The sequence below is a fragment of the Desmodus rotundus genome, chromosome 10 (genome assembly GCF_022682495.2).
Source record: "Desmodus rotundus isolate HL8 chromosome 10, HLdesRot8A.1, whole genome shotgun sequence".
NCBI lineage: Eukaryota > Metazoa > Chordata > Mammalia > Chiroptera > Phyllostomidae > Desmodus > Desmodus rotundus.
The window spans coordinates 58,311,671-58,334,285 of NC_071396.1; the positions used below are offsets into that span (position 1 = coordinate 58,311,671).

The following is a 22,615-nucleotide window of genomic DNA, read 5'->3' on the forward strand; positions in this document are numbered from 1 at the left end:
AGGTAGAAAAAAACACCCAGAAAGAGCAAGAAAAGGAAAAGAGGCTCAGAAAGAATAAACAGGGGTTAAGGAAAATGCAGGACAACATGAAACGTAATAATATATGTATAATGGGGATACCAGAGGAAGAGCAAGGGATAAAAAACCTGTTTGAAAAAGTAATGATGGAAAATTTCCCTAATCTGATGACAGAAAAAGTCACACAACTCCAGGAATCACAGAGAGTCCCAAGCAAGAGGAACCCAAAGAGGCCCACTGCAAGACACATCATAATTAAAATGGCAAAATTCCAAGACAAACAAAGACTCTTAAAGTCAGCAAGGGAGAAACAGGAAGTTAACATACAAGGGAGCCCCCAAAAGGTTAGCAACTGACTTCTCAATGGAAACATTCCAAGTCAGAAGAGAATGGCAAAAAATATTCTGACTAATGAGAACCAGAGGCCTGCAACCAAGACTACTTTACCCAGCAAGGCTCTCAATCAAGATAGAAGGCCAAATAAAGAGCTTCCCAGATGAAAGAGGTCTAAAAGAATATACCTCCACACAAGAATATTTTATGACACATGCACACACACACAAAAAAGAATATACCTCCACCAAACCAGCTCTGCAAGAGATGCTAAAGGGACTGCTTTAAGGAAAGGAAGGAAAAGAGAGAGAGAAGAACACAGGTACAAAAAATTGGCAATGAATAAATAATTATGAATAATAACCTTAAATGTAAATGTATTAAATGCTCCAATCAAAAGGCATAGAATAGCTGAATGGATAAGAAAGCATGAACCACACATATGCTTTCTCCAAGTGACCCACCAGGACAGAAGACTTACAGAGTCTGAAAGTGAAGGGCTTAGTGTTTCCCACTAAGATCCGGAAACAAATTTTCCAAGCAAACGGACAGGAAAAAAAAGCAGGGATAGCAATACTCATATCAGACGAAATAGACTTCAAAAGAAGGGCCATAAAGAGAGACCCAGAAGGTCACTTCATAATACTCAAAGGAAGAATCCACCAAGAAGGCATAAACATTGTAAATATATATGCACCCAACATAGGAGCACCCAAATACATAAAGAAAATCTTGGAGGATTTCAAGAAAGATATTGACAGCAACACAATTATAGTAGGGGACTTTAACACCCCACTGTCAAAAATGGACAAGTCTTCCAAACAAAATATAAAAAGGATATTGTGTCACTTAACAATACCCTAGAGGAAATGGACTTAACTGATATATATATAGAGCTTTTCATCCCAAAGAAGCAAAATACACATTCTTTTCAAGTGTACATGGAACATTTTCAAAGATAGACCACATGACAGGACACAAGGCAAGCCTCAACAAATTCAAGAAAATTGAAATCATATCAAGCATTTTCTCTGACCACAAGGGACTGAAAGTAGAAACCAACCCCAAAGGAAAAAACCCCAAACACTCAAAAACATGGAGATTGAATACCATGCTATTAAACAATGAATGGGTGAAAAATGAGATTAGGGAAGAAATCAAAAACTTTCTGGAAACAAATGAAAATGAACTCACAACAATCCAAAACCTATGGGACACAAGAAAGGCCGTCCTGAGAGGGAAGTTCATAATGATACAGGCCTACCTAAAAAAAATAGAAATATCTCAGATACACAACCTAACCCTACACCTAAAAGAACTTGAGGAACAACAACAAAGACAACCCAGAGAAAGTAGAAGGAAGGAAATAACCAAGATCAGAGCAGAGTGACATAGAGACTAAAAGCACAATTGTAAGGATCAATGTTTCCAGGAGCTGGTTCTTTGAAAAGATAAACAAAATTGACAAGCCCTAAAGCAGGCTGATCAAGAAAAAAAGAGAGAGGACCCCCAAAAACACAATCAGAAATGAAAGAGGAGAGATTACAACTGACACCACAGAAATAAAAAGGATTGTAAGAAATTACTACGAAGAACTATATGCCAAGAAATGTGAAAACCTAGATGAAATGGACAAATTCCTAGAAAAATCCAACCTTCCCAAAATTAATGAAAAAAAGACAGAAAGCCTGAATAGACCAACAACACCCGATGAAATTGAAACAGTAATCAAGAAGCTTCCGACATACAAAATCCCTCGACCAGATGGTTTCACAGGAGAATTCTACAGAGCATTTAAGGGAGCGCTAACCATCATCCTCCACAAATTATTTCAAAAAAATTCAAGAAGGTGGAAGACACCCAAACTCGTTTTATGAAGCCAACATCATGCTATTCCCAAAACCAGATAAAGACATAACAAAGACAGAAAACTTAAGGCCAATATCACTGATGAACATAGATGCTGAAATCCTCAATAAAATATTGGCAAACCAAATCCAGCAATACATTAAAAAGATCATACACCATGATCATGTGGGATTCATCCCAGGGATGCAAGGATGGTACAATATTCACAAGTCAATAAACATAATACATCACAAAAACAACAGCAAAGACAAAAATCACACTATCACATCAATAGATGGGGAAAAAGCATTTGATAATTACAGCACCCATTTCTGATAAAAACAAAGTGGGAATAGAGGGAGCATTCCTCAACATAATAAAGGCCATATATGAGGGACCTGCAGCCAACATCATACTCAATGGACAAAAACTTAGAGCTTTCCCACTAAGATCAGGAACAAGACAAGGATGCCCTCTCTCACCACTCCTAGTCAACATAGTATTGGAAGTCCTAGCCACAGCAATCAGACAAGAAAAAGCAGTAAAATGCATCCAAATTGGAAAGGAGAAAATGAAACTGTCACTGTTTGCAGATGACATGATAGTGTACATGGAAAATCCTATAGACTCCACCAAAAAACTACTTGACCTAATAAATGAATTTGGCAAAACAGCTGGATACAAAGTCAATACTCAGAAATCAAAGGCATTCCTGTATACCAACAATGAAAGTGGAGAAACAGAAATGAGGAGAAAAATCCCATTTGATATAGCAACAAGAAAAATAAAGTCCCTAGGAATAAACTTAACCAAGGAGGTAAAAAACCTGTACTTAGAAATCCACACAACATCGAAGGAAGAAATTAAGGAAGACACAAACAAATGGAAGCATGTACCATGCTCATGGCTTGGAGGAATTAACATCATCAAAATGGCCATACTACCCAAAGTGATTTATAGATTCAATGCAATCCCTATTAAAGTTCCCATGACATATTTCACAGATATAGGACAAACATTTTAGAAGTTTATATGGAACCACAAGCATCCCAGAATAGCTACAGCGATTTTGAGAAAGAAGAACAAAGCAGGAAGGATCACAATACCTGATATCAAACTGTATTCCAAGGCCACTGTAATCAAAACAGCCTGGTACTGGCATAAAAACAGGCACATAGACCAATGGAACAGAACAGAGAGCCCAGAAATAAACCCAAATCTTTATAGTCAATTTATATTTGACAAAGGAGTCAGGAGCATAAAATGGAGCAAAAATAGCCTCTCCAATAAATGGTGTTGGGAGATGTAGACAGCTACATGGAGAGAAATGAAACTCGATCACCAACTTACTCCATATACAAAAATCAATTCAAGGTGGATAAAAGACTTAAATATAAGTTGCAACACCATCAAAGTCCTAGAGGAAACCATTGGCAGGAAAATCTCAAACATTCCATGCAGCAACATCCTCACAGACACGTCCCCTAAAGCAAGGGACATAAAGGAAAGAATAAAGAAATAGGACCTCGTCAAAATAAAAAGCTTCTGCATGGAGAAAGAAAACAGCATTAAAACGAAAAGAGAACCAACAGTATGGGAAAACATATTTGCCAATGATACCTCAGACAAGGGCCTGATCTCCAAAATACATAAAGAACTCACACAACTCCACTCCAGGAAGACAAACAACCCAATTAAAAAATGGGCAAAGGACTTGAACAGACACTTCTCCAAGGAAGACATACAGAGGGCCCAGAGACATATGAAAAGGTGCTCAGCATCACTAGCCACCAGAGAGATGCAAATTAAAACCACAATGAGGTACCATCTCACACCAGTCAGAATGGCCATCATAAACAATTCAACAAACAAATGTTGGAGAGGATGCGGAGAAAAGGGAACCCTAGTGCATACTGGTGGGAATTCAGACTGGTGAGGCCACTGTCAAAAACATTATGGAATTTCCTCAGAAAACTAAAAATTATACCCTAAGAACCCTGAAACACCAATCCAAAAGGACCTATGCACCCCAATGTTCATAGCAGCACAATTTCCAATAGCCAAGTACTGGAAGCAACCTAAGTGCCCATCAGCAAATGAGTGGATCCAAAAACTATGGTATATTTACACAATGGAATTCTGTGCAGCAGAGAGAAAGAAGGAGATCATGTCCTTTGCAACAGCATGGATGGAACTGGAGAGCATTATGCTAGTGAAGTAAGCCAGGTGGTGAGGGACAAATAGCATATGATCTCACCTTTAACTGGAACATAATCAACAAAAGAAAAAAGCAAAGAACATGTATGCAGAGACATTGAAGTTAAGAACAATGTAACAATAGCCAGGGGAGAGTGGGGAGGGGACAGTGAGGAGAGGGTATTACAGGAACTACTATAAAGGACACATGGACAAAATCAAGGGGGAGTGTGCAGGTGGGGGAAGGAGGTGGGTTCGGCTGGGGTAGGGTGGAGGGATGGGGAGCAAATGCCGATAACTGTAATTGAATAACAATAAAAATTTAAAAAAAAAGAAGAGCAAAGGACTTAATAATAAAAGGAAAAAACAAAGAATAGGGGAAATACAGCCTGCTTCAATGTGTTTGGTAGGGTAATATTATGGGTGTAATAATTTATAGTTTTAATTTGAACATTTCACCTAAAATGTCATATGGTGTGCTTGAGTGTGATATTGTTATGTTACAGAATTACATACTTATGATTTTTTAATAAATGAGGGTGTTATTTGTGCCAGACCCTGTATATTGACGCACTAGGGGTTTCTGTGGGATTGAATCAATCTTTCACCAACTCCTATAGGCTAGTATAAGATCACACATATTTGAGTGATAAGAAAAAAATGTATTCAGATAAAAGTTATTTGTTAACATCTCTATAGAAATTAGGTGGTAGAGGGAAAGTGAAGATGATCATTGGCATGATCTGTGGCTTTGTCTCTCCTATGGTGGCTTTCTCATCTATTATCACAGATAATCATATTTTGTTGCAAAGGCCTATATTTCGTTTTTAAAAGTAACTGAAGTCTTATTCCTATTTGAAAATATTTTTCTTGATAATATATATTAGGATGTAACACTACTGTTTTCATATTCCAAAGGACTTGGAAATTCCATAAGGATAATTTTGTTTTTAATAAGTCAATGGATTTTTATTTAATATTATTACCTGTGCTCTAGAAGACAAGAAATACAAGGAAAAATAGCTAATTATATATACATTTGAACTAGAATGCAAGAGGAAGAGAGAATATTTCATTTTTACTGAGGCAAACTTCTGAGAAAAATAAAAGGAGTTATATTCTTTTAGCAATCTGCTTCTTCTTACCCAAAACGTAAATCTCACTGTTGACTACAGCTGTACTGAATCGGTACTTAGAATACTTCATGGGTGCCCGCTCTGTCCATTGGTCTTGTCTAGGGTCATACTGCAACAGTTTGTTGCTTAATCGATCAGGTTCTTCGGCAGGAAGATCCATCTGCATGAAATATGACGACCAATATAATAATACATAATTTAAAATCTCTGTGGATACATAAATGCAATTAACCAAAGTAAATAGCCAAACAGACAGAGGTTAACTGTAGTGACTTGAACTCACAAATACACAAATCCCATGATTTGGGGTTATAAATCCATTGTCAATATCAGAGAAATTTATATTCTGTAATAATGAGGCTAAGGTGTTGGGTTACAGCAAATAATCTGTGATCTTAGCAATAAGACAACACAGAATTTTTTAAAAATGAAGCAGCTGCAATGCCTTAAAAATGAAACCATGCTTTCTATAGTAGAACAGTATTTAAAGTATAATTTTATTTTGTCAAACGTTATAGTGGTGGATTCTAATATTTGTGAGAAACAATTTATAAGGCATTTATATTTATAGTAATTTTCTAATACAAATGGAACAAAATTACAAAATATTATAGTGTTATAGTAATTATTTTTGCCCATAATTATAACTTACATGGGAATGGTCTGAATTCAATTTTTAAAATACATGAATTAATATAAATTATTCAGTTATTTTATATATTTATTTTATTTACATATATTTTTAAATGACTAGAGATAGTACAAATTGAATGACTGTTTATTCTTACACAGATATATGTGGCTTCTCCTACTGATAAACTTCAGGTGAAGTAATTCTTTTTTACAATGTGTCAGGAACTTTTATGACCTCAGGCTAAGGATGCTTAAGTGTCTTTTAGTTTTTGTTTTGGATCCAGATGTTCAACACAGAAATAATTACCATAGTTACAAAAGGTGTGTGCAATTAATTTTAGTTAATTACTTTAAGTGCATCAAGAGTTATCACTATGATTGCACTCACAACTCTGTTATCTTGCAATTTAATGTATAGTATTAGGCAAAGACTAGCTAAAGCTTTTCTTATGCAGTAAAATATTCACATGTCATTAGTTCAAAGACAATATAAATTAGTAAGTGTTATCTTTATTGTTTTAATTTTCCTTCTAATATATTGTCTTCTAATGTAAGTATTTAATCTCCATATAGTGAATGAAAAGTAAAGAAAAGCTTCTAAATTGTCTTTGGAGCTTGTTCATGCAAAATTAACTATGTAATGAATAGTTATGAAAAAGCTTAATTACAAATAATTTGTCAGGTATCAGCTCGTAGCTGGGATTAAATCTGTACTTCTTTTTGATACACAGCACAAATTTAAAATGTATTAAATGTGAAGTTTAAGTTTTTAAAACAGGTATGGTATGCTATATACACGGCAAAGTGCAAGCTTATGAAATAAATGCAAAAGCATTGGTTTTATCATGAAGTAAATATGGAAAATCAAGAAATTATATAGGAAACAATAAATTTATTTTATGTCATGTGGGTGGACAAGGAGCTAGTAAGATTAATTTCTCTTAGAAAGACTACATGGCCAGGGTAAAAGACAACTGGAGATACTACTGTGAGAGCTCCAAGGCACTGGGAGGAACACCCAAGAGAAGATGAAGGACCACTGTGGTCACACTCTATTAACCTTTCAATTTTGGCTTGCCAACATTTCATGGGGCTTCCATACAAACAGTGTTCTGGTTTCTCTGTGTGTGGATGCTCAGCAAAGACATAAAGTGTTTAAAATCACAATATGCTGTTGCGGAAGTAATTGTGCCAACACAGGATGAGTATTATTCTGGTTTCCTACTTAAAGTAAGAATCTTAAATGTGGAAAGGACCTAAGAGTTAGTTGCCTCACCTCATACAGCTGTTATGCAGACAGTTCTGGGATGAGGACCCAGCTTTTCTAGCTCCTCCTTAGATGTTCCCTACAGATAATCCCTCAGCATAAGCATCTTTCATAATTAATAAGATGGGAAGGATTATGAAGAATACAGCATGAATACTGAATGAAGTCATTCTATGAATAACACACTTTACAGTTTTATTCTCCTACACTGATTTAACACTTTAAAATTTAAGTTTAGTGTTTTATAAAATAAAATTTTTTACCAAAATGAAAATCATACTCTTTTAGTATTGAACAACTACAACATTTTCAACATAGCATCAACAGATTCTGCATAGCCATGCCAGTTAGGTATGTAGGAAATTACTTAACCTGAGGGGTCCAGCCTCCAATCACATAAAGTTTATTATTCACTGTCACTACAGCATGACACGCCAATTGTAGTGGAAGGGGAGACACCCTTTTCCAATTGTCCTGGTCTACAGAGTACTTATCAACACAATTTGTAATAAGATACTGGTTTTTAATTTTCATCTGTCCTCCTATAACATAGAGATCATCATGGACACTGCCAAGAGCATAGAGCTCTCGAAATTCAGCAGTGCATAACTTTTCCCAAAACTGGTTTCCTCTATCATGATACCTGTAAATTAACAGAAAGAGAATTCAGGATTAGAGTTAACATGAAAACAACTTACCCAAGAAACACACTTAAGCTTTTTTTCCAACTAAAAACAATATGATTTGGTTCTTCTTACTGGAGAGAAAGTAAACATCACTATAAGATAGTGATACAGGTTTGCAAGATCTTTTTTTATTTTTTGAAAGGGCTGATGAACAAAATATAATGTGTATAGAAACTATTATTCACACCTACCTGCAGAATTTTAGGAAAAATAGTATATTGAAAAAGTATAGATTATCCAGGTCTAGCCTTCATTTCCTAATTATGGGGAGGAAAATCAAGAAAAAATAGCAAAGTCTTTTAGCAAATCATTTCTAATTTACCATAAGAGAATAATAAGTAAAAATAAAAAAAAACTTAAAAAGTTTAATTCTGTGGACTAGAAGCTTCACCTTAATACTAATTAAAGAAATAAGTTTTAGAGCAGAGAATCTGAAAACATCTCAATTCAGAGACTTCTAATGGGCTGATGTATGTGTAGACTTTTAAGGATTGTTCTTTTAGTTCTAATTGGCTTAGATCAGTATCAAGAGCACGTGTGGGTGTTATAAAAATCTACCTGCAGATGTCTGTCAGGCATTTAACATTTATTTTAATCCTCTAGATATGGTAATTTTAGTAATTTCTTCCATGAATAATTATGTCTGTCTGAGAAGAATCTCAGGAGATAAGACACTAGGATATATGATCTCTTAATACCTCCAGAAGTCCAGCACATACATTAACTGATTATCTGTGCAAGTATAGCATTATATAGTCACTAAATACATGAGTTTGTGGCTATCCTTTGTCTTACCTCTTGATAGTGGTTAAGTCAATCATAACTTGGGACACAGTCTGAGAAGGACAAAAGTACTTACAGGGACAGTGGGATAAAATATGATATTAGATCTCTCCTAGAAAATCCAGAATGTGTACCTGGAATTCAAAACTAAAACAAGACAAAAAAAACAAAAGCCAGGGAAGTAAAAAAAAATTGTTCTTTTGGAAACAAATGAAGAAATTATGTATGTGTGTTCCCTACCAAGTACAATTTTAAAGTACAGACTACTTATTTTGCATCAAACATTGACAGTTGATCACATTTATAGGAGTTTTTCTTAATTGTTTTAGGTTAACTCTTTCATTCTTTCCCATTCTTGACAGGTAAGTTAGAAGACTATGCTTCTTTTGTATAGGGCATGCCTGGCTTGTCACAAACTGAATGCAGAAATTTATCAAACCTTATGATAGCTGTCTTCTAGGTAATTCTAAGTAGGAAACCAGAGTACCTAGAATCACAGGTGATATTTCTACCACTATTTTTAATTGTACTGAATTTCAGAAGAGAAAGGAGGATTAGGTATCTATATGTAGGTAGAGGCTACTAAAGTAAAGCCTCTACCTACCTACTAAAGTAAAGCCTCTACCTACATATAGGTAGAATGAATATATACAAAGAACTAAAAAAATGGTTTGATTTACTGAGACATGATTCAAGAAAACAGGCCAAGAATGAAATACATCCCATGAAGGTTGGGATGTACATGTTCACTGGCCAATTTGATAATCTGATTTTTAGCAGTTTGAACTGAAAACATGGAGAGAAAATGCCCAGATAAAACTATAAAACTTGGCAGCATTTGAGATCTTGCTTCCTGGCAATTGTTACTAGTTTTGGCTCAAGTAAACTCATAATTTAAAAAAAAACTGTAAAATTTATTAAGAAAAATAGATATGTCATAAAAAAGAAAATAATAGTGACAAAATCATTCAATGTTCTCGGAGGCTGATAGTTTAAAAACAACACATATCCTCAGCTGTTTGCATATCAAAGTATGGGAGATAAGTGAAGGAGATAGGTCTATCTTTTAGAAAAGAAATGACCAACTAGAGTATTAGTCTACTCCCTCTTTTAAGTCAAAAATAAATGTATCTGCATGAAAATATATTATCTACAGAGTAGAAGCAAACTGAAGAATGTCTAGGTAAAAATAAAGGGGATTAGAAACAAAAATAATATAGTAGGAATATACCACAAGATGATGATGATTTCTCACACATATCACAAAACTGGTACTAAATTGACCTTCAGTAGTACCTGCCATAATATTTTTAACTCTCCAGATATCTGCTGGAAGTCTCATTAAGCTCTAAGCAATGCTTCTGATTATTTCAATATTTGCCTTGCTGACAATTTCATTATTGGAGGAAATGAGGAGGAAAACTGATACTTTTACCCTAATTCTGACCAATGTGGAGGAGTTGGTTGGTGATGGGAACCTGATTGAGTCAAGATTGATCAGGGCATGTAGTCAGACATATGCTGTAAGTAAGGGAAGCGGGCCTTCAAAAAAGTTAAGAAAAAAATGTTTGAGGATGAAAATAGAAACACGTTTTGACAGGATTGAGCATTTATTAAAAATAAATTCTGGAGGCATGGGGAGAAAATGCAGACAACTGTAGTTGAATAACAATAAAAATAAAAAAATAAAAAAATAAATTCTGGTGGCACTTTTGTAGACTATTTGATCATGAAGGAAAAGAACTATTTAAAGAACCTAAGGTATTTGTAACAAGAGATTCTCAAATGGGAAGAAGGGCATCTATCCAAGACCAAATAGACAAGTGGCATGGACCTATAAGAACCATGCTGGGAAAGATAAAGCTTCCTCTTCCTTTAAGATTTGATATCCCAAAAGACAAAAACAATGGAAATCATGGTACTTTAGTCTTTACCTGGTAATTCTGAAGAAGGATACTCCTTCCACTCAGTGACATGCTCTGCCACAATGGGCATAGGTCCAGGTCACTTATCTAGGGTTCTGTATTCCCTCTGCTCTCTCTACTAGGGAAGATGAAACACATATCCAAAGGATGAATGTGAAAAAGAGACAGGTCTATAGCTTGAAACAGATAACAAGATACTAGGAGATGACAGAAAGACAGTAGATCTCTTCATTATTTCTTTATCCCAACTTCACTGTTCATAAAAATTGCTTTCTGACTGAAAATTCATAATGAACTCTGGTGAGAGGGAACTGAGGGGAGAAAGATATTGAAGGAGAACTTTACTATCTATTATGTATTCCATGTATATATTTATTATTTACCCAGGTAGATTTAAGAGCTGAATACTTGCTGAATAAATAGGTGATATGCTACTTCTTAGCAGACACTATGTTTCTCCTTACATTTCTAGGAGTGAAGCACTCTTATTAGGCTACAAACATTTTATACTATTGGAGGTTTAGGGAAGATCCACACATTAAAGATACAGAATGAAATGTGACAGATAATTAGTAATTTTTGTTTGAGAAAAAATTACTACCTTGGGGTAGGAACTAAAATAAATAAGTTCAAAGGAGTCAGTGGTAATAAATATTTCTTCTGGTTAAAAGTTATTTCAAGCTCTTCAAAAACAAAGCATATAGATAAATAAGGAAATAATTAAAAGATACATAATGGAATCAAAACATACATATATTTAACTTATGTAAATTCAACTATATGTTCTTAAAGGGAAAGAAAGGGTTTTTTTCCTTTTATTTTTATTTTTTATATATATTTTAATTAATTAATTTATTTTTATTCAGTTACAATTGTCTGCATTTTCTCCCCTTCCCTCCACCCCACCCCAGCCAGTCCCACCTCCCTCCCCCACCTCTACCCTCCCCCTTGATTTTGTCCTTGTGTCGAAAGAAAGGTTTTTAAGTATAGGTGATTTAATTATGAATTTTACATATATAAAGTACATAAAATGTGTATTTACAGGATAATTTTGACTACATATAATTTAAGATGTGATCACTCTTTCAGCAGTATTTTTTTCTACTGTTGCTAATATCAAAGCAAGGTAATTAAAACAAACATAAATACAGTGTTAGATACAAACCTATAGATTTCAACATTCTTGTTCTTTTGTCTAGCGAGTTTTGAGGCACTTGCTTCTCCAGCCACAATTATAGCATTGTTTTCCATAACAACACCAGTACACACAGATCCTAAACCCTCCCCATACTTGGGAGATGAGATAAAGTAGGTCTTCCGTGATGCAGGATCATAACAAAAACTGGCATCCTCATAATTCCTATGTCTTGACCTGATTCCTGAAGAATTATTGCCAATGCAAAGCAAAAGACTAGTAGTCTCCATGCCATAACGAAGATTTAGAGGATGCTGTTGTGGTTTCCTGAAGGCTTTTAATGTGTTTTGAATTATGTCAATGCAATTTGCATCACATAGAAGCATTGTGTTTCTTTTCAGGGCTTGTCTTAAAAAAGAAGGATTTATAAGTTCCAATCTTACTTGCTTCAAAAGCTCAACAAGATGCTCTTTGCGCAATTCCTGGTTATGATTTACCCATCTCAGAACTAAGTCCAAAATGCTCTCCTCTCTGGATATGTTAAGGTCATCTGATTTAATAAGCATCAGAAACTGGTGCATTTCAGTTTCTAGTATTTCTTCATGTAAGCTCACCTCAGCAAAGTGCTGATATAAATATTTCTTTGACTGATCAGATAAATCTTCAGCTCCAATCTGCTTTGCAAAATGATAGATACCCACACAGTTGAAGGCATCCATATGGTCCATCATATATTTTTGACACACACTAAAGACTTCTTCCATCTGCATAAAATAGGCAGCCATAGCTACAGTCTGTACATTGGCATTATTGATCTCCAAAACTGCACTGTACATATAATTTAATATAACTGACACACTTTCTGCTGTGATGTCATAAAGTATGACTTCTCTTTGAGTACATTCAAGTAATCCACAGGTGAACATGGCTTTGAAATAAGGACTAAAAGCAGACAGGATCAATCTGTGGCAAGGAAATTTCTCTCCTTCTGCTATGACTACTACATCAATCATTTCTGCTAATTCTTTCATATTCTTAATTTTATTCAGTAAATTCAAGCTATGTTGGTATTTTTCTTTCCCATCAATTTTGTACTCCATGATAGACTCTTCAATGTTTCTAAGTTGTCTTCAAGTTTAGCTTGATTCTTGAGGGGCTATTTGCATATCAGATTACTCACAAAGCAACAAGAGATACAATAATCCTGAGGGAAAGAAAAGAAGCAGTTTTTCTCTAAGAAAAGATTCTCTATAATATTTAAAATGCAGCATTAGTTCTATGAAGTATTTGTAAATAAATATTATTAATTCCAAACAGAATAGTTTAACTTCAAGATACTTTTTTTATATTTTAAAATAACATCAATTGTATAAATAGTAAATTTTTATTTTCCTAATCAGCTGCAGAGGCCTTTTACGGGGGCTGGAAAGTGCTCCCTCCCATCGTGAATGAAACAGAAGTGATTCCACTTCCCGTTATAAAATACAGCTTCCCCGCAGACAGAGGGTACATACGAATTAGGTAACATTTTCTCTGAAGAGATGCAACATAACATAAAAGGCTATGTGCACCTCCCCCAAAATGCACCAAAATGTTAAAATGGCCAATTCACAAATCACAATCATGGGCCATGTAGTATGGGTGAAAAAAATTCCCTAAAATTCTGCTCAAACTATGCTCTGGGGCAAATAATTCTAAACAGATGCTTTGGAAAGCAAAACCCAAAGTCAACTGACCTGGGACTTCACAATATTTGAAACTTCCAATTAAATCATCCTAAACTTAGAAAAGACATGAAAGTCATCGGTTTCTCTCTCCTCCCTCCTTAATCAGCTTCTCTTTGTTCCCTATTTCACAGTAGCAGAGACTGTATGGCTTCTTGACTTAAAAAGCACTAGTCTAGTGCAAAGTCTCTTTAAGCTAGATGTCTCATCTTCACCTTCCCTAGAGTAATGGAAATAGGCTGTTTCAAGGAAGTTAATTAGTTGTTTTGATTTAATGAAAGACCTTCCTGGAGTCAGAAATCTTTAAAAAAAATTTTTTTTATTGTTATTCCATTACAGTTGTATGCCTTTTCTCCCCATCCCTCCACCCCACCCCAGCTGAACCCACCTCCCTCCCCCACCTCTACCCTCCCCCTTGATTTTGTCCATGTGTCCTTTATAGTAGTTCCTGTAATCCCTTCTCCTCACTGTCCCCTCCCCACACCCCCCTGGCTATTGTTACATTGTTCTTAACTTCAATATCTCTGGTTATATTTTGTTCACTTTTTTCTTCTGTTGATTATCTTCAGGTTAAAGGCCAGATCATATGCTATTTGTCCCTCACCGTCTGGCTTATTTCACTTAGCATAATGCTCTCCAGTTCCATCCATGCTGTTGCAAAGGGTATAAGCTCCTTCTTTCTCTCTGCTGCATAGAATTCCATTGTGTAAATATACCATAGTTTTTGGATCCACTCATTTGCTGATGGGCACTTAGGTTGCTTCCAGTACTTGGCTATTGTAAATTGCACTGCTATGAACATTGGGGTGCACAGGTTCTTTTGGATTGGTGTTTCAGGGTTCTTAGGGTATAAGTCTTAATGTGAGGAGGGGATCTCAAGTTTCTGTCACTCTCTACTTGGCTATAAGTTGCATGCCATAAGGATAAATATTGATGGTAGAAAAGTCAGAACTAGGAGGTGAAGAAAGAAGGGAAGGTGATAATTTCAACAAATAAAAAACAAAATTTGTCAGCTGTAAAGATTATACATTTTCTTTTCTTTTTTTATTCTTGTTCTATTATAGTTGTCCCAATTTTCCTCTGTTGCTCTACCTTGCCCCACCCCTGCTCCCACAGTCAATCCCCACCCTGTAGTCCATGTCCATGGGTCCTTTATACCTGTTTGTTGATTAGACCCTTTCCTTTCTTTCCCCACTTAATCCACTTCCTCCTTCCCTCTGATTATTGTCAATCTGTTCCTTGTTTCCGGGCCTCTGGTTCTGTTTTGCTGATTTGATAGTTTTTTTCATTAGGTTCCTCTTATAGTAAGGTCATATGGTATTTGTCTTTCACTGCCTGGCTTATTTCCACATTTTCTAAATCCCTGTGATACTGTAATGGATTAGAAAACTCACGTGTCTCTATAAGGCATGATATATTTTTTTCCACTGCTAAATTAAAGTTATTTTTAGGAAACAACTGTTAAACATGATAGGAATGTTTAACGATATAATGGCAACTATAAGACCTATAAAAAGGAATTACAACAATTTGCCAATATGGTAATGGAAAATATATAATAAAAAAGTATGATTGGAGATGAGTTCTGGCCAAGAAGGAGGCATAGGTAGACACACTGTGCCTCCTCGCAAACCAAAAGGACAACAACAATTTAAAAACAAAAAACAACCAGAACTGACAGAAAATTGAACTGTATGGAAGCCCGAAAACCTAGGAGATAAAGAAGAAACATTCATCCAGACTGGTAGGAGGGGTGGAGACGGGCAGCCGGGTGGATAGAAGTCACAGCAACATGGCTGGACCCAGAGACAAGGCGGATTGTGGGACGAATAGGGCAGGCAGTGCAACTGCTAGCAGACCCTGCGGCCCCACATTCGCACATAGATAAACCAGAAGGAATGGCTGGGGGGTGAAACAGACTATGCAACCAAGGGCTCCAGCGTGGGGAAATAAAGCCTTAAACCTCTGATTGAAAACACCCGAGGGGGTTGAGGTGGCAGCAGGACAAATTCCCAGCCTCACAGGATAGTTTGTTGGAAAGACTCACAGGGGCCTAGAGCATGCACAAGCCCACCCACTCGGGAATCAGCACTAGAGGGGCCAAGTTTGATTGTGGGTAGCAGAGGGAGAGACTGAAATCCGGCAGAGAGTGAAGCAAGCGCCATTGCTCCATCTCACCACCGCCCTCACAAACAGCGTCACAGCACAGAGACCAGCATTACCCCGCCCTGGTGAACACCTAAGGCTCTGCCCCTTTACATAAGAGGCACGCCAAAACAACAACAAAAAAAGGCCCAGATGAAAGAAGAGATCAAAGTTCCAGAAATAATATACCTAAGCAACGAAGAGATAGCCAACCTATCAGATGCACAGTTCAAAACACTGGTAATCAGATGATCACAGAATTGGTTGAATTTGGTCGCAAATTAGATGAAAAAATGAAGGCTATCCTAAGAGAAACAAAGGAAAATGTACAGGGAACCAACAGTGTTGGGAAGGAAACTGGGACTCAAATCAACAGTGTGGACCACAAGGAAGAAAGAAACATCCAACCAGAAAAGAATGAAGCAACAAGAATTCAAAAGAATGAGGAGAGGCTTAGGAACCTTCAGGACATCTTGAAACGTTCCAACATCAGAATTATAGGGGTGCCAGAAGGAGAAGAGGAAGAACAAAAAACTGAAAACTTATTTAAACAAATAATGAAGGAGAACTTCCCTAATCTGGCAAAGGAAATAGACTTCCAGCAAGTCCGGGAAGCTCAGAGAGTCCCAAAGAAGCTGGACCCAACCAAGGAGGAACACACCAAGGCACATCATAATTACATTATCCAAGATTAAGCAGAAGGAGAGAATCTTAGAAGCAGCAAGAAATAAGGACACAGTTACCTACAAAGGAGTTCCCATAAGACTGCCAGCTAATTTCTCAAAAGAGACCTTACAGGCAAGAAGGGGCTGGAAAGAAGTATTCCAAGTCATGAAAGGCAAGGACCTACATCCAAGATTACTCTATCCAGCAAAGCTTTCATTTAGAATGGAAGGGCAGAAAAAATGCTTCTCAGCTAAGGTCAAGTTCAAGGAGTTCATCATCACCAAACCCTTACTATATGAAATGTTAAAGGGAGTTACCTAAGAAAAAGAAGATAAAAAATAGGAACAGTAAAAATGACAGCAAACTCACAGTTATTAACAACCCGCCTAAAACAAAAACAAAAGCAAATGAAGCAAACAACTAGAACAGGAACAGAACCCCATAAATGGAGATCACATGAAAGGTTATCAACAGGGGAGTGGGAGGAGGAGATGCGGGAAAGATGCAGAGAATAAGTAGCATAAATGGTAGGTAGAAAATAGACAGGGGGATGGTAAGAATAGTATAGGAAATGTAGAAGCCAAAGAACTTCTAAGTATGACCCATGGACATGAACTATAGGGGGAGAATATGGGAGGGAGGGGCTGGGTGGGATGGAGTGGAATTAAGGGGGGGGGAAATGGGACAACTGTAATAGAATAATCAATAAATATATATTTTTAAAAAGTATGATTGGAGACCTCCGGCCAAGATGGAGGCATAGGTAGACACACTGCCTCCTCGCAAACCAAAAGAAGGACAAACATAAATTAAAAAGTAAAAGCAACCAGAACTGACAGAAAATCTAACTGTATGGAGGTCCAACAACCAATGAGGTAAAGAAGAAACATTCATCCAGACCGGAAGGAGGGGTGGACACCGGAAGCTGGGTGGAGAGTACACACAGCAAGGCGGGGGCTGGTGAACCCAGCGAAGTGGCAGAGTGTGAAGGCGGGGAGGGTAAAGCTGCAGCTGACAGTGAGGCAGCAGCTGGTAGATCCTGCCACAGACCTCAAAACCCAGAGTTCCAGTGTGGGGAAATAAAGCCTCAAAGCACTGATTGAAAACACCTGTGGGGTTTCAGGTAGCAGCAGGAGAAACTCACAACCTCACAGGAGAGCTCGTTGGAGAGACCCTCAGGGTTCTAGCACATTCACAAACCCACCCACTCAGGATTTATCACCAGAAGGGCCCAATTTGATTATGGGTAGTGGAGGAAGTGACTGAAAACCACCAGAGAGCAGAGCAAGCGCCATTACTGCCTCTCGGACCCCTTGCCCACATAGAGATTCACACTGCACTGACGACTTTTACCCTGCCCTGGTGAATACCTAAGGCTCTGCCCCTTTACATAACAGGCACGCCTAACCAAAAAAAAAAAAAAAAAAAAAAAAAAAAGACAGGCCCAAATGAAAGAACAGATCAAAGCTCCAGAAAAAAACACAACTAAGCAACGAAGAGATAGCCAACCTATCAGATGCACAGTTCAAAACACTGGTAATCAGGAAGCTCACAAAACTGGTTGAATTTGGTCATAAATTAGATGAGAAAATGAAGGTTATGCTAAGAGAAACAAAGGAAAATGTACAGGGAACCAACAGTGTTGGGAAGAAAACTGGGACTCAAATCAACAGTGTGCACCAGAAGGAAGAAAGAAACATCCAACCAGAAAAGAATGAAGAAACAACAATTCAGAAAAATAAGGAGAGGCTTAGGAACCTCCAGGATATCTTGAAACATTTCAACATCAGATTTACAGGTGTGCCAGAAGGAGAAGACGAAGAGCAAAAAATTGAAAACTTATTTGAACAAATAATCAAGGAGACTTCCCTAATCTGGCAAAGGAAATAGACTTCCAGGAAGTCCAGGAAGCTCAGAGAGACCCAAAGAAGCTGGACCCAAGAAGGAACACACCAAGGCACATCACAATTACATTACCCAAGATTAAGCGGAAGGAGAGAATCTTAGAAGCAGCAAGAGAAAAGGATACAGTTACCTACAAAGGAGTTCCCATAAGACTGTCTGCAGGTTTCTCAAAGGAAACCTTACAGGCAAGAAGGGGCTGGAAAGAAGTATTCCAAGTCATGAAAGGCAAGAACCTACATCCAATATTACTCTATCCAGCAAAGCTTTCATTTAGAATGGAAGGGCAGATAAAGTGCTTCTCAGATAAGGTCAAGTTCAAGGAGTTCATCATCACCAAGCCCTTATTATATGAACTGTTAAAATGATTTATGTAAGAAAAAGAAGATAAAAAATATGAACAGTAAAATGACAGCACACCCAGTTATTAACAACCACACATAAAACAAAACAAAAGAAAACTAAGCAACCAACTAGAACAGGAACAGAATCACAGAAATGGTGATCACATTGAGGGTTATCAGCGGAGGAATGGGAGGGGGAGAGACAGGGGAAAGTTACAGAGAATAGGTAGATTAAATGGTAGGTAGAAAATAGGCAGAAGGAAAGAATAGTATAGGAAATGTAGAAGCCAAAGAACTTATAAGTATGACCCATGGACATGAACTAAAGGAGGGAGTGTGGGTGGGAAGGAATGGGCAGGACAGAAGTGAGTGAAGGGGGGAAAATGCGACAATTGTAATAGCATAATCAATAAAATATTTTAAACAATTAAAACAAGAGTATGATTGGAAAAAGAGAACCTAAATACAAATTTAAAAAAAAAAACTAACTCATCAGAGAATATGTATATATATTTTTAAATTATTCTATTGTTTTTCAACAATTAGAGTTGTCTGCATTTTCTCCCCACCCCTCCACCCTACTCCAGCCAAACACACGTCCCTCCCTGCTTCCACCCTCCCACTTGGTTTTGTCCCTGTGTTCTTTATTCTAGTTCCTGAAAACCCCTCTCCCCACTCTCCCCTCCCCACTCCCCTCTGGCTATTGTTAGATTGTTCTTAACTCCAATGTCTCCGGTTATATTTTGTTTGCTTTTTTCTTCTGTTGATTATGTTCCAGTTAAAGGTGAGATCATATGGTATTTTTCCCTCACCACCTGGCTTATTTCACTTAGTATAATGCTCTCCAGTTCCATCCATGCTGTTGCAAACGATATGAGCTCCTTTCTCTCTGCTGCACATAATTCCATTGTGTAAATGTACCAGAGGTTTTTGATCCACTTATTTACTGATGTGCACTTAGGTTTCTTCCAGCACTTGGGTATTGTAAATTGTGCTGCTATGACCATAGGGGTGCATAGGTTCTTTTGGATGGGTGTTTCAGGGTTCTTAGGGTATAATCCCAGCAGCGGAATTGCTGGGTCAAAGGGCAGTTCCATTTTTAGTTTTCTGAGGAAATTCCATACTGTTTTCCACAGTGGTTGCACCTGTCTGCAATCCCACCAACAATTTACTAGGGTTCCGTTTTCTGTGCACCCTCTCCAACATTTGTTGTGTGCTGCTTTGTTTATGATGGCCATTCTGACCAGTGCCAGATGGTACCTCATTGTGGTTTTAATTTGCATCTCTCTGATAGCTAGCAATACTGAGCATCTTTTCATATGTCCCTGGACCCTCTGTATGTCCTTGGAGAAGTGTCTGTTCAAGTCCTTTGCCCATTTTTGCATTGGGTTCTTTGTCTTCCTGGAGTGGAGTCGTGTGAGTTCTTTATATATTTTGGAGATTAAACCCTTCTCTGAGGTATCATTGGCAAATATGTTTTCCCATGCTGTTGGTTCTCTTTGTAATTTGATGCTGTTTTCTTTAGCATTGCAGAAGCTTCTTATTTTGATGAGGTCCCATTTGTTTATTCTTTCCTTCATGTCCCTTGCTTTAGGGGACATGTCTGTGAGGATGTTGCTGCGTGGAATGTCTGAGATTTTCCTGCCAGTGTTTACCTCTAGAACTTTTGTGGTGTTACGAGTTATATTTAAGTCTTTTATCCACCTTGAATTTATTTTTGTGTATGGCATAAGTTGGTGATTGAGTTTCATTTTTTTGCATTGAGTGTCCAGATCACTCAACATCATTTGTTGTAGAAGCTATTTTTGCTCCATTTTATGCTACTGCCCCCTTTCTTGAATACTAATTGACTGTAGAGCCTTGGGTTATTTCTGGGCTCTCTGTTCTGTTCCATTGGTGTGTGTGCCGGTTTTTATGCCAGTACCAGGCTGTTTTGATTACAGTGGTCTTGTAATATAGTTTGATATCTGGTATTGTGTTTCCTCCTACACTGCTCTTCTTTCTCAAAATTGCTGAAGCTATTTTGGGTCATTTATGGTTCAATATAAATTTCTACAATGTTTTTCTATATCTGTGAAATATTTCATGGGTACTTTAATAGGGATTACTTTGAATGTATAAGTCGCTTTGGGCAGTAATGGACAGTTTGATGTTAATTCTTCTGACCCATGAACACAGTATATGTTTCCTTTTGTTTGAGTCTTCCTTAATTTCATTCTTTAATGTTGTGTAGTTTTCTGAGTACAGGTCTCTTTGGTTAGGTTTATTCCTAGGTAGTTTATTTTTCTTGTTGCTATATCAAATGGGATTTTTTTTAGTGAGTTCTGCTTCTGATGTGTCATTGTTAGTATACCAAATTGCCTTTAATTTCTGGATATTGACTTTGTATCCAACTGTTTTGTGAAATCATTTATTAGGTTGAGCAGTTTCCTGGTGGAGTATATAGGGTTTTCTATGTGCATTTTCATGTCATCTGCAAACAATGACAGTTTTGTTTCCTCCTTTCCAATTTGGATGCCTTTTATTTCTTTTTCTTTTTTTTTCCTTTTATTTCTTTTTCTTATCTGATTGCTGTGGCTAGGACTTCCAATATTATGTTGAATAGAAGTTTTGAAAGTGGACAACCTTGTATTGTTCCTGATATTAGTGGGAATGCTCTAAGTTTTTGTCCATGGAGTATGATGTTGGCTGTAGTTCTCTCATATAAGGCCTTTATTATGTTGAGGAATGCTCCCTTTAGTCCCTCTTTGCTGACTGTTTTTATCATGAATGGGTGCTGTACCTTACCAAATGCTTTTTCCACATCTATTGATATGATCATGTGATTTTGAGAATATGTATACTTAAAGTAGGAATAAAACCCTACTTGTCAGATTTTCTGGCATTAATAGCTCCATTTTATTTCAGGAAAAGCTAAGGCATTCTTAGCAAGGACTTGCAGGTTAAAAGTGAACCTTTGCTTTTTGGTTTTTTAAAAAAGATTTTCACAAAGTGAATCCAATTATGGGCGCAGAGGTCATTATATTCCTGAATTTTCCTACAACACTTTCTGCCTAGCCCAAATCATATATGTAGGCTATATTATACATAAAAACACCTCAATCAACTTTAAAGACGACAGTTGTTACTTTAATTTGAAAAGCATAAAACCTTTCTTATAAGGCAATAATTATTTAAAAAATTTTAGTATTGCAGTGATATATCAGAATCCCTCAAAGGAAATCAATACTAATAATGCTGGAAAGCCAAGTGCAGCTTTCAGACACAATCACTAGATCTAACACACTGCAGGTAGTTCAGACTCATTAGTTCCTAAAATGTTGATCTTGATGTTGCTAAGAAAGATATGAGATATTGAGGACCCTAATGTTATGACAAAAATGCTAGAATTTTGAAGTATGTCAATTTTCATAAATATACAGGTGACATTAGTTTCAAAGAGAGGTTAAAATTGAATCATAACTGGTACATTTTGTGTTTGTTTTCTTATAAACACATTATATGCAATATCTTATAAAGCACTTTATAGTGGACAATGTTGGGTTTCCCCCAGCATTCAACTTACCTTCACTTGGTGAGATTGGGATGGGATTGACCCTCATCCCCTTCACTACTGTGATGGGTTCAGGGATGGGTATGAGACCTGAAATTATCCTAATTAGAGTGAAGCTCATGTCTCTGGTTCAATGGTTGGGGGTGTCCATGTGTTATACAGATGAGAGGTCTGGAACTGCTGCAGCGATGTCTCCATAAGGTAGTATGAGAGCAATACAAGGAACAAGCAGGGAATCCAGAGCAATGGAGTTTGAAACATGCCTTTTATCTGTATTTTTCAGTTTTGAAGGACAAATCATTCCTTTTATTGTTTAAACTA

At 36.9% G+C, this 22,615-nt stretch overlaps 1 protein-coding gene across 6 annotated transcripts in view; it reads right to left on the minus strand.

Moving 5' to 3' along the window:
* Positions 1-22,615, minus strand: part of KBTBD12 (kelch repeat and BTB domain containing 12) — a 174,455-nt gene that overhangs the window by 135,491 nt on the left and 16,349 nt on the right. For 5 of the 6 annotated variants that reach the window (XM_053912571.2, XM_045187926.3, XM_024580527.4 and 2 more), the window contains exons 2-4: positions 11,991-13,164; positions 7,804-8,074; positions 5,541-5,691 (exon numbers count right to left, since the gene is read on the minus strand). In XM_053912571.2, the coding sequence (XP_053768546.1) occupies positions 5,541-5,691; positions 7,804-8,074; positions 11,991-13,060 (1,492 nt within the window). In that variant the 5' untranslated portion in view covers positions 13,061-13,164. The remainder of the gene's footprint in view (positions 1-5,540; positions 5,692-7,803; positions 8,075-11,990; positions 13,165-22,615) is intronic. The other variant, XM_045187927.3, reaches the window with a different exon arrangement.